Raw genomic sequence first — 13,846 nt, forward strand, 5'->3', positions numbered from 1 at the left:
GTATTTGTTTTTTATTGTAGTCAGAATTTGTTGAATATTTTTTTTTAATTTTACTGAAATATATTACAATTTTTTATTTTAATCTTTTAAATAAATGCAATAACTATAAAACATTAGAATGATGTCTAGTATATATGATAAGCTTTTTTAAATTATCTGAACTTCTGATTAGTCCAGATTGGGATTGCAAATATCAGTTCAGATAATTGGTGTTCCACAGTAATATATTAAATAAATTTAATTTTTATGTGCTCAATATTCTGACATTTTTGGTAAATTACCATTAAGATATATATCTTACTTTTTTATATCTCCTTGTTAAAACTTTTCAATTTGATTCTAAAAACAAAAGTTTGTTTCAGATATCTACATTTTAACAGGCACAATATGACATTTAAATCAATATTATAAAAATAATAATGAAATAAATTAGCTTAGAAATGATTTTATATATATATATATATATATATATATATATATATATATATATATATATAATATTCCTGATTTTTGTTAATATACAAAATAACCAATGTTAGTTAAAAGAAATTTTCAGCAAAATTCAATGTATTTTTTTTGTATAGTTTTGTGTCACCACATAAATTTATTATTGCAACTGTTAAAGTTAAAAATCACTTAAAAATCTCTTACAAACAGCATATTAGTCAAATTTGAAAATAAAAGACTTATACTTGATTTGATTGTTGTTATTTTGAATTATATGATGTGAAAATTAAATCAAGTAATATAAAATTTAATCTAAAAAAATGTTAGAAGGTACAACTGAATCAATACCTCAAACCTCAAAAGACTGAAGTCAAACCAATAAAATATTTTATTGCAAATTAACACGTCATAAATAACATAAATAAATAACTTTTGAAGAAATAATCATTAAAAAAACACTAGATTTTTCACACATTAACAAAAGTCACTGTAGTTAATATTCAGTAAAAATATTCATTAAAATGCAGTTTTAACAATTAAAACTAATTTTTTCTTGTCACCAATGAACTTCCCATTCAAAACTAAAATATTTAATGTGTTATGTGAGATTTACAAATATGACAACATATTGCTTGTCTTTGTCATGAGGCAAATTGTTTTAGTGAAATAATGAAAATCAGCCATTCTATTGGCTGATTCTATTGGCCAATCAATGCAGGATAATTAATGAACACAAAAGTTACAACATGCTAAATTTTCTGAGAAGAAATTGCAACTCAATGTAATAATTAATTGTATTTTTTTTAAAATATAAATATAAGTGAAATTATAAAAAAATTAACAAGATATTTTTACATAATTCACATAAATTTTTACCATTTTTTAAAATTACAAATAATAATTATAAACAAAATAAATGTAGAAATATTGTACACAATTTCCTGTTATGATAAAGAACTGCCAAAGTAAACTAATAAATAATTAATTTAATTACAGTAAATTGCCAGTTACCTGGTATTTTAATGTTCAAAATACATTTAAGTATTTTAGTTTGATTATGATAGTATTCCAAAAAGAAAGCTAATTTATATTTTAATTTGGCAGACGTAAGAAAATCACTCATGAAAACAAATGAATGAAGCAGCTAAAATACCAAACACTGGTCAAGAATACTATGAAGTGAGGGATGAAATTAGTATCCTTTAAATAAATCTCTTCATTTACATCATTAAATCATAACACCAAAAGTTAGGTAAACAAAAAAACCAAAAATTTCCCATTTATGTGGTGTCTATAGAGAAGTAGAGAATGATTGTGTACTATCATGAAAAAACATTTTCTTATCTGTCAAAATTATAAAATCAACCTTCAACTGAGACATGTTTGAGTAAATTAGTTAGATATAACTATTTTCCATTCAATCATGATTGTTTTTGAACAAATATTAATACATGCAAGAGACATGAACATTTTTTAAATATTTTTCTTTTAATTTTGGTAAAAAATTTACTTTGAATTAATGTACACAAGCAGACAATTTTACACTGTTAAATAGGAAAATGAAGGTCAAAAATAAACATTAAATAAATGAAAAATTAAAATTATGTAAACTCAATTTAAAAAATTGTATTATATATTAAAAACAAAATGAAGTCTTTTAATATGTTTTACTTGTTGCACCACCAGTCATGAAGGCTATTATTTAATTTATATCCAGTTTTATAATCCCAGATTAAACAGGCTAATTATAAAATTTTGCAGACAAAGGTTAAACAACTTTGATTAATTATACTTTTATATTTTCTTTAATTTATTTATAAATTTATGTATTTTAAATACATTAACATCAATAATAACAAAACATACCTAACCTAATTCATAATTCCTTTCTATATTTTGAACTTTTCTTTTACATGAACTACCTTTTTTTCAGGTTACTGATAATCTTCTGTATGTTATAATACAAATTCGTAAAAATTATTAACAATAAATAATAATTTTTAAAATAACAACTATTTGTTCTTATAATACAGAATGAACATAAATTATTCGGCGCATTTTAGGGGTTAATAAAAAATGAACAAAGCAATGTATAATGATGCATTGAGTTTTTCCAACAATAGTGAAGGTACTAGAATTACTGATGACCTCAAATGAGCATGCCGGAATGATGTAATGTTAGGGGGATCATCAGTTGAGTATTGGCTACCACACAGGAGAAAGCAATGTGCATACTTTGGTTTCACGAAAGCATCTGTTCATAGACATTTTTATTTAGAGTATGCCATGATCCTCCTAATAATAACTGTTAAATGTTGATATGAAGTAATGTTGTTTTAAGGATACAGGAAATGTAGTACACCAGACCTGTGTCTGAAGAAGTTGTAAATTAAGTAAGAGAAACTTTTCAGAGAAGCCTGGGTAAATCGACATATCATGCAAGTTTAGAATTGGGAATACTGCAATTAACAATTGTGAAGGTTCTAAACATGGCCTAAAACTTCATGCTTACAAAATTTAGTTGGTACATGCAATTGAAGTTGTCTATAAACCAAGTTGTGGACATTTTTGATAAAGTCAACCAAGATATGCATTTTTAGAAAAGGTAATCTTCTTTGACAAAGCTACTTTCCATGTTTTTAGTCATGTTAATGGCATGAGCAAAAACCCTCATGCTGTTTTACAAACACAATGTGATAGTCTGAAGAATAACATTTGCTGTGCATTGACTCCTTATGAAGTGATCAAACCATTATCATTTACCATTCATCTTTGGCAAGTCAGCGGTTACTAGCACTAGTTATCAAGACACGTTATAGGAGTATGCAGTATTACAATTGAACATCGGCAACCCAATGATGTTCTTCCAAAAGATGGTGCACCACCACAATGGAGTTTACATGTACAATTACAAACCTAAATGAACAACTTTCTCAACGTTGGATTGGCTGTGATGGACCTGGTCACCTCAATCCCACAATTATATGTAATTAGATTCTTTCTTTGAGGGTTTGTCAAATCGAATATTTAATTTTACACGCCACAAAAAGTTGTTAATAAGTGTTAAACAAATAAGTATTGTCAAAACAAAACTGTTTGAAATCCCTGTTTAATAATAAAATATACAAGTATGTATATTGCTTTTTATTTTTTTATTGACACCAAAAATGTGCTGAATAGATTATAATCATCCTGTATAATAAAATAAATAAAATCTATGATTTGATTTTTTTTTAAAGTCATAATTACAAAGTAACCTTTAAAAACCAAATTCTTTGTGTAGAAGTTTTCATTAAGTTTCACTTGATTTTAACTTACACTTTTATCACTTTTATCAGAAAAGTTTTTTAAAAAGACATTCCAATAGCATCCTGTAAGAGGAATAAATAAAATAATGTAAATTATGATGTGAACATGTTTAAGGGATTCTTTTTTGCTTTATACCATTAAGTTTTTGCATAACAGTACAAAAATCTCCTTTCTTTAGAACATTCTGAAAAAATGAGAGCAGTTTCTTTTAAAACCCTGACTTCTGATTCTTTTCATTCTCTTCTTATAAGAAGTTGAATAAACATAATTTAAGAGAATAATTTTTATTTTAACTACAAAATAACGTCATAAAAGGAATTGATAAATAATACGTAGTTTATGTGCAATAAAAAGCTTTTTGGACAACAAGATTAGAAACTTATGCAATATGGTAAAATGTTTTGCATTTTTCTGAGTTTTTTGACTTGTTGTTTTCTTTTTTAGTTTATCTACCTCAGGTACCAAGAAATCGAATTAATCTTATAGGCAAAATATAATATTTATCTGATGTGTATTAATGGATATTTATTTCTTTTATATCTCTACTATCCATCCATTTCTGGAAAGATAACATCTCAACAGAGATGTTATTAATATCAGGTCAGAAGTATACCTCTGACCTGAACTCAAGAGTCAGACCAGATTAGAATAGCCTTAAAAATAGGTAAAAAAGTCTCAACAAAAAATTGTTTTACAAAATTAATGAAAACTGTAAGATAATTTTTTTGTCTTATCCAAATGTATCTTATTCTGTAAAATTCCTTAGGAAAAGTTTTTTTTTTAAACAATTAAATGTGTAAAATCTAATTATTAAAAAAAAAGCTGCCACTTTTATTATTTTCAATACATAATACTTAGTAACAGTATGTCACACTTAAATAAGGAAAGATTATGTATGTTATTGTCAGAATATTACATTTACTAAAATTACAAATTAAAAAAAAAATTAATTATAACAACATATTCAGAAAATGTACTAAAAATAATTTAAAAAAACAATAAAATTTTATTAACTGTAAAATTTAAAAACTGATTTCTCATCAGCAGAAATTGATGAATAAAATTATTTACATTTACACAGCGGCAAGATTTGCATAAATTCTATATTCATTTATTTGTCTATATCACTTTTTACTTAATTAATAGATATATTATTTTTTTTAAATCATAGAAATACATCATACATTATCAGCATCAAGCAAAACTGAAGCAGTATACACAATTAGGTTTTTGAAAATGTTTACCTACACTGCACCATAGATAACAATCATTATACAGTGATGAAAGACGTCTGTAATAGGAAAACATCACTGAACCACTGCATGTACATTAAATTTAGCAACACTCAGACTTCTGTCCCGTCTTCACCTTCGTCTTCATAAAGAGGACCATTCTTTTTCGGTTTTGAAGGTACTTTAGGACGCTGTAATGAACTAAAACCTTCTGCTGAACCAGAACGCTTCACGACAGTCGTACTAGCACTTTCTGGTGCAGTTCTGTTTATTCTTGGTGCATCAAGATGTGTAAAATGTGGTGGTAATGATGTTTTACGTGGTGCTGGAAGCGTATGACAATGTGAAGCTCTTGAACGGGGAGTATTATCAAGAGGTAAGCTTTTATTTAGCGATAGAACGCTTGATCCATCAGCTGTCGTTCTTGGACCTAAATTATCATAAACTGGTTCTGCTTTTGGGCTTAATGGATCTTCTAGCAGTGTCGGAGTCGGTGCACTTGACCAGCTTGGTACTCGTGGTCGACGTGGAATTGTAACATATCTGTAAAAAGATGGTTAAAGAAAGTTACAAATCTGATGCGTTTCATAAAAATAACTGAAAACTAAATTTAAAAAAATAAAAATTTTTGCAGTAACAACTTTTAGCTACAACAATCTATTTCTCAAACCAAATACAGTTTATTGAACAAACTATAATTAAAAATCAGGCTGAAGATTTTGCTTTTAAATTACAAGGATTATATGGAAGAAACTGATGAACTTTCAAAGCTAATTATGCAGCTCCTCTTCATTAGTTTTACTGAACTAGATGCACTGACGCTAATTGCTCCATCTTAAAAAAAGTTAGGAAACCTTTTGGGTATGCAACATATGATATATTTAAATTGCCTTTATTCAATTAATATGTTGCTTTTCTCAAATTAATGCATTTCTAAATATGAAATTGTTTAATTATGTTGAAATCTTTTGCTATAAATAAAATTTGCATGTTGTACTTGGTTACTACTCTCTTTATATTTATATGTCCGGTTTCTGTAAAGAGATAAATAAAGGTTGATTATTTTATGATTTTTGGAACTGTGGGTAAACATGTACATCTATCAACGTAGTATTGGATTTTATAAGGAAAGGTACCCAATGGGCACCTCAGCTCTAGTTTGGCTTTTTGTGTTACCCCGAAATAGGAATCAGAGCTGTTGAAAAACCTACAGGAATAAGAAGAGTCATCAACCCACTGTGAGCCCAATAAAAAAGTAGTTGCATTCCAGAATGCCACAGATGGAATCAGGGTGAGAGTTAAATCAATTCCTATGGCACTCATACGAGGAAGAAGGAAAAAAAAAATAAGAAAAAAGAAGTAATGAGGAAAATGAATTATGAGAATATTTAACTTCACAAAACCTATTTATATAACAGCCTGAGATTGACTCTTCAAACAGCCTATACAAAAGTTATTTTACACAGAGAATATAAAAATGAATATCTCAATATACTTAAGTAATTTGAAATTTATAGACACACAAAATTTGAGGAAAAGCAACATTAAATAAACAGTAATAAAATCCATTTTAATCTTTTCAAGATGGGAATACTAACAATTGTGACACTGGTAACTCCAATGAAAAAGGAACTACGTATTATTGTTGCATTAGCAATAATCCTATAAAAGCTTAATTTTCAAATTTAATTTTATTATGTGAAAGTAAGTAGTTTAAAACTTTTACATATGTTTATGTTTTTATTGCTGTTCAATGGATTAAGTTATCTGTAATCACATATATATATATATATATATATATATATATATATATATATATATATATATATATATATTCAATTATATTAATGTATAAACACTTTTAATTTCTATACAATTTTAACATGATACTAACTACAACCTCATTCTAAAGTAATTGTACAACTGCAAAGAGTTTTACTGTAATGCATCCAATTTTTAATTATTTTTTGGTCCTACATGAGTAGAATTACTTCTCCATGCCAACTATATGTGCAACTAAGACGGAAGAAAAAAACAGAAAAATTAAGTAACAAATACAGAAAGATTTATAAGAGATTGCATAATGAAATAAGAAGAAGAACACAGAAAATCAAAGAGAGTTGAATCAGTGAAATATATGAAGCAGACTATAGAAAAAAATATTAACGCTGAAAGATTTATAAAAGGACAAAGGAGTTAAGTAAAATTTTAGTTAGAGAAAGAAAATTAAAGAAAGTAAATAAAAAAAAGGAATCGCATGACAGGTAGAAAAGGAGATATAACATCAAATATAAAATGTATGATTGTTATGTGGAAGGAGAATTCAGAAGAATTATGTAAGATTCCGTAACAAACAAGACAAAATGATCAGAGTAAAAGAGAAAATAAAATAAAACCATACAAGAAGAAGAATTTAAGAGTGCACCTGTAAGAATAAACAGTAGAAGAACTGGAAGCTGTGATAAGTTTCAGCATATTACCTTCTCGGAAAGTGCAGTAAATAGACTAACAAAGGTAGTAAACAAAAAAAGGTTAAGATTTCTTTTGGGAAAATGATGATGCTAATAACAAAAATAACAGTGTAAAATACTACTGTAAGCCTCTTATGACATGTTGCAAAAAAAAGCTTTGGTGAAAGTAATATTAAACACAGGATAGAAGGCACAACAGAAAAAGCATCTTCATTGGAATTTTTGAGCTTTTGCTACATTCTTCCTTCCATGTCTATTTTTTATTAACATAATTGACTTTGACTGATGTTCAGAACATGATTTATTAAAATTAAATTTATATGGTACAGTCATCTGATTAATATACTATTAATCATTCAGTAATACGAGTATATGTTTCTAAGGAAAAAGGAGCTAGCCATTACACCATAACTTTTATGCATCTCTAATGCTTCCTATGCTTTATATAGAAATTGAAAGTAGTAATGTATGTATATTAATCCTACCCTCTGGGCTGATAACTATAGATATACAAATTTGTAATGCATTAAAAAATGATGAACTACGAGGGCCATTTGGAAAGTATCCTCCATTTCACTATAAATAAAAAACCTGCATAAATAAAAATATTTTATTATATACAACTTAAAACTATTTTAAACATAGTTAAACAACTTTAATCTATTTTTAAACATAATCACCATTTAAATTCAAGCATTTGTCATAACGTTTCTGTAATTTACAAATACCTCTTCTTCATAAATCTCAGCTGCCTGGATTCCTATCCAACCTTTCGTGGCATTTTAAAGTTTGTCTTTGTCATCAAAGTGCTGCAACGCAAGCCATTTCTTCACATAAGTAAAGAGATGAAAATCACTCAGTGCCAATTCCGGGCTGTAAGGAGGATAATCAAAAACGTCCCATTGGAATTGATTCAGAAGTTTTTCAGTTCTTAGAGTACTGTGCAGACGAATGTTGTTATGCAACAACACTGGATCACAGCATACCGCATCATCTGTTCTGGATGACTTACCTAAGTTTCTTCAATGTTTCACAGTAGAAATGGCTTGCACAGCAGCACTTTGATGATGAAGACAAACTTTAAAATGCTGTGAAAGGTTAGCTAGTACCCAGGTGACGGGTATGTATGTATACAGGTACTGGTATGTATGGTCACCTGGTGCCAGGTGACTGAATTATATGAAGAAGGTATTTGTAAATTAGTGAAACACTATGACAGATGCTTGAATTTAAATGGTGACTATTTTTCTAAATAGTTAAAAGCTGTAGTATTAAGTTGTATATAATAAAAAAGCTTTATTTATTCAGTGTTTTAATTGTAGCCAAACGGAGGTTATTTTCCGAACCGCCCTCGTACATGTAACAAAATCATCTTCATTTATTATATTCATGTCACTTAAATAAATCAATGAGTACAATTGGAACTACATAAAAAAAAAGTAAATCAAACTAGTATTGCAATTATCATCTATATATTTTCTTACTTAGTACAACTGTGGGCTCATTTTTTTTATACACTAATTCTAGAATCTATATGGGTCAGAACCGCTGGGTTAAGTATATGGAGTCTTAACAAAATACTTCAAAGGAGATTAGGAATGGAAGCATGAACTGTTTTACACAAAAAGTATCTCATCATAGGCCTTAGAAAAGAAATAGTTTATGTGTAAAACAGTTCATGCTTCCATTCCTAATCTCCTTTGAAGTATTTTGTTAAGACTCCATATACTTAACCCAGCGGTTCTTTCACTGTTGAAAACATTTTTTATAGTCCTCTTTGGGAATGGCTACGAGCTCTGTTGATGTGCTTATCATTATATCATCCTTGCTGTAAAATTACCACCCTTTCAGAGACCTCTTTAGCTTGGAGGATAACCAGAAACGACAAGAAGCCTAAAAAATCTAAAGAATTACATGTCTGCACAAAAATCCTGGATTAGATATGAATGAGCAGGTGTATTATTGTGATGTATTTACTTCTAGCATGATTCCCAGAGATCTGTTCTCCAAACTGCCTCATGAAAAGGATGCTCCAAATGAAGGATGAAAATAAGTGTTGACAGTTTTGTCTTCTGGTGAGCATTTGTGACGCACAACTTCGTGGATGGTCAATAAAAACAACTGACATCACTTTTACTTTCTTCCTCATTTGTCTTATTTTCTTCAGCCTGGGGGATGGCTTTTCAAACTGTGATGGATGAGCTTTGGAAAGAAGCAATCCGATCGTATTAACACTGTTATCGCTGAAGATCTCCCTGGTAGAGTTTCAAATTAGTTAGTAGTTGATAGTTGCATAAATAATCGCCATCTGACAGTTTTTGAATTAAATGATGGACTCTGTGAGATCTATAGAGGTAGAGTTAACGTCCCTAAGTTTACAGAACGCGTTTTGTTCACTTCCTGCACAGAAGAGCATACTAACCGAACAATTACATTCTTTTGCTACAATATTAGGTCAGAGCCTAGATAAGCAAAAAATTGAAGACCTAGCAGAGAAAGTTTCTTTGGCTATAATTCAGAGTACAGAAAAGCAGGCCAAAAGTTCAGATCAAGAAGCATAATGGACTCAGAAATCGACTGCAAGAAATAGAAGGTGAATTGGCTAAAACATAGCACTCAAACCCAGTCTTACCAACTGCCCAGTATCAAAGAGATAAGTGATTATTTTATTAGTACAGTTCTTCTAAACACGGTCTGTTGTCAAGGAGCACAGAAGTGAAGATCCATAGGGAGTTGTAGATAGGTTATTATAACACAAGTGAAAGATATTCTTCTGCCCGCTCTCTCGACTCAGTATAGTGCAGCCTTCAACAAAGAACACATAAACTACTCTAATGAATGATCAGCTGCCTAATAATAATGAAGCAAATGAAATCATACCAGTATGTCCAAGGTAAATTGCAAGATTCAAAGTGGAGAGTAGGTCTTCAGAGATCAAAGTGGAAATCACACAGGTAAAACAGTCTTGGGACTCTTTTACCTGGGCTATACCAATATAGCCAAGGGGACTCAGCAGAATTATGTGCCTGCTAACTCAAGAGTTTATGTCAAAATATTGACTAGGATTTTTAACAGAATGCTCAAAGGTTATTTTTATCAACTGTTGTTAATGTAGAAACAAAATTTTTCCTGTTTGAATAGCATTAAAAATAAAATTAAATTATTAAAATAAGAAAACAAGTAATCAACAGAAATAAAAAATACTACATCAATTTAATTAACATTAAATACAAATAAAAATAAATACTTACAGGATCAACTCTGTCCCAATTATTATATTTTCCAATAAAATCTAAACTCATAACATGACCACAAACTGATATCATTTTGAAATTGACCATCTCATTTTTAAACTGACCATTCCATTCATGAACAGAACATGCACCATTATTTCCTTCAACATAAAAATAAATATAAAAATGCAACAAAGAAATATACAATAAATGTACAATAGAATCACTGATTAATCTACTATGCCTCTAAAATAATTAATAGTAATTTAGCTACAGAAAAGACAAGAAATTTCAAAACACTGCAAATCCCTTATCATCATGATGGAATTGTAATAACTAACTTTTTATCAAGAAACCCCAACTCATTTGACCCTGATCAGGATTGGGATTTATTCATATACATTATATAAGTTCAATTCTACATTACCAAGCAAAAGCTTCAAAATTCAGATGATAAAATAATACTGACAAAATTATTAATATAATGCTACTTTCTTAAAGCTCAATTTGTGCAGTTTAGTCAACACAAAAAAACTGGTCTAGTCCAGGAGATCCAGTACAAGGTAATTTTGTAATTAGGATGTTTTAAAATATAATGATGATTACAAAGTTATGAGAGGGGTATTCAAACAAATTTCAATTTGACATGCCTACTATTCATCATTATTAACTTCCAGATAAAGCATATTTCCTATAAATAAGATCATCAGCAATTGAAGAAAAATCAGTACACAAAGTAACAATTCTATTAGAGTAGCAACCAGATGTCCAAAATGGTATGCTAAACATTTTCACAATTAACAACAAATTTGTACTAAATTATTAGGTTATCAGCCAAAAAAAAATATTATTTAAATCATATGAGTTAAAATCTTGTAATCCTATAAAAATTAAGCATCTTCTCCCTGAGAATTTTATTTAGAACAATAATTAAACTGAAGACAATAAATCTTATGACTAATTGAAATTTAAAAAAGTGGATTTTAACTGAATGAATAGACAAAATTCAGTACATAAAATCAAACAATAATTTCTACTACACACAGCTTGGACAACGTTTCATAGTAACCAGATGTTTGCGAGATGTAAGGTTATATCTCCCGGAGGTTACATCTCACCAGCAGAAAGGTTTTTCTGCTGGAATAGTACATAATTTTCTCTAAACCAGTTACTTCAAAATAGTATTTTAATAAAATTCAGATATTTTTAAAAATATCTGTGTATTAAGAAGTTTTAAGATGTGAATACTACACAATAATACTAGACTTTTACCAAACCCTTAGAATACTGCGCAAAATTACTTCATTTTTACTGACACCCTTAGGTTTAGTTTTCCAAACCAACAAATTTCTAATTCAGCTGATATACTTTGACTAACAAAAAACTTCAAACATATTGATGATAAATAATAAACACAAATTGAAGAATCACATAACAAAAAATGGAAGTCATCCATTAATTTTATGTTATAAAAAAATTTGTTTATACTTATTTATTTACAGATTTTTTTTAATGTCAAAAGAATATAACCATCAAAGTTTGTTTAGATACAATATAAACAGTAAAGGATAAAATTTTGACTAAATTATTATTTTGTATAGGTGTATAACTTAATATTTTTATTCACTGTATGTATAATGTGGATAAATGAATATTAAAACATTTTATGGACATACCCTAATCAAGAAATTTTCTGTTAATATGAAAGGTTTATTTTTATTCATGACAATTTTTCTATTGTTGCAGGAAAATTCACAGAACTATGGAAATATTCAATAGTGGAAAGGACACAGATTGGATACCAGATTCCCTTAAAAGTTTATTATAATTGTATACATTAACTCTTTTTCTCAACTCTATTCTGACAATAAAAAATTCCAAGGTCAAACTAACAACAAAAACTGGCAATACAAATAATAATTTTCATTAACAGGTACATTCTATGGTAACAAACATGTAATAAGATAAACCCTGAGGAAAGATTAATTAAAAACTTGTGAGCGTACAAATTCTATCCGAAATGTTTCGGTTATAAAGATAATATCAAATTCATTAAACTGGTTCAGGCCAGTGCGGGTGGTACTACACACGCAATTACAGAATGCAAAATTAAAACTTGACAAAAAAAACGAACAGCCAGAAGATGAACATGACCCTACTAAGCAGAATAAGGGACCAGTAAGAAAAACATATCAATAGAACAAAACTACGCTTAACTTCAACTAATATAGATTACCTTTCTTTGATGTATTCCTGCCGTTACTTAATATATTTGCTAAGGAAGCAGCCAGAGATGGTTTTTCGGCAACCATCAAAGCAGTTTTCATGTTGAAATAAATTATAAGTACACAATATTACCTAGCTAACAAAATTAAAAATCCAAGTATGTTTTACGTTCGGAAGTAAGTTTATGATCAAATGTTTTTAAAACTGATACAAACTTTACATACATCCATGAGCATAAAATTGTATTTAACCTGTAATGTACGAGTATAATTATAAACCTAAGGCAACTCATTGGCAATGCTGTTAATAATAAATCTGCACAAGAAGTCCAAAAAGATATTTGGAAGCACAGTTCCTTATATTTTAAAATTTAATTGTGAGTTACAACTTTTTTTTCAAAATTATAAAAATAATAAAAACCAATAACTGTACAAAATATTTATTTTATTTTACAATTAATAATTATAATAATAAATTATCATACAATTTACATAATATTTTTATTATTTTATGTAAACAAGATGTTACAAATACAGATAAAAATAAACATATTCAATTTCTCAATATTACATATTTATACATCAGCCATAATTATACTACAGTACTTATAAAAAAATATATCCTTAATTACACAATTATAATAATAAAATAATAAAAAGTTTCAACATATTATTCCATAACATCAGATTAAATAAGTTTTTGGTAATTACTTAGAAAGATAACATGCATTCAAAAGGCATATATTGTGTTCAACACATCGGTTGTAAACATACAAAAAAAAGTGTAGTCACTTTATTGTAGTTTTTTACTTATAAAAATTTTAAGAGTAAAATCAAAAAATTACATACTCCCTTAGCGGTAAGGATAATGTTTTGAACTTGTATCAATATTCTCTTGTATTTACATTTTAAATCAGCCAATTTAATAC

General features: G+C 28.2%; 1 protein-coding gene across 1 annotated transcript; it reads right to left on the bottom strand.

Annotated features, from left to right (window-relative positions):
- Nucleotides 1-817: 817 nt before the first annotated feature.
- Nucleotides 818-13,096, bottom strand: LOC142332214 (DNA topoisomerase 3-beta-like). Its single transcript, XM_075378506.1, has 3 exons — nt 12,929-13,096; nt 10,711-10,853; nt 818-5,531 (listed from the first exon to the last, which is right to left on the bottom strand). The coding sequence occupies exons 1-3, from the start codon at nt 13,017-13,019 to the stop codon at nt 5,427-5,429; spliced, it is 339 nt and encodes a 112-aa protein (XP_075234621.1). The 5' UTR covers nt 13,020-13,096; the 3' UTR covers nt 818-5,426.
- Nucleotides 13,097-13,846: the final 750 nt, after the last annotated feature.

Source organism: Lycorma delicatula, chromosome 11 (genome assembly GCF_047948215.1).
Source record: "Lycorma delicatula isolate Av1 chromosome 11, ASM4794821v1, whole genome shotgun sequence".
NCBI lineage: Eukaryota > Metazoa > Arthropoda > Insecta > Hemiptera > Fulgoridae > Lycorma > Lycorma delicatula.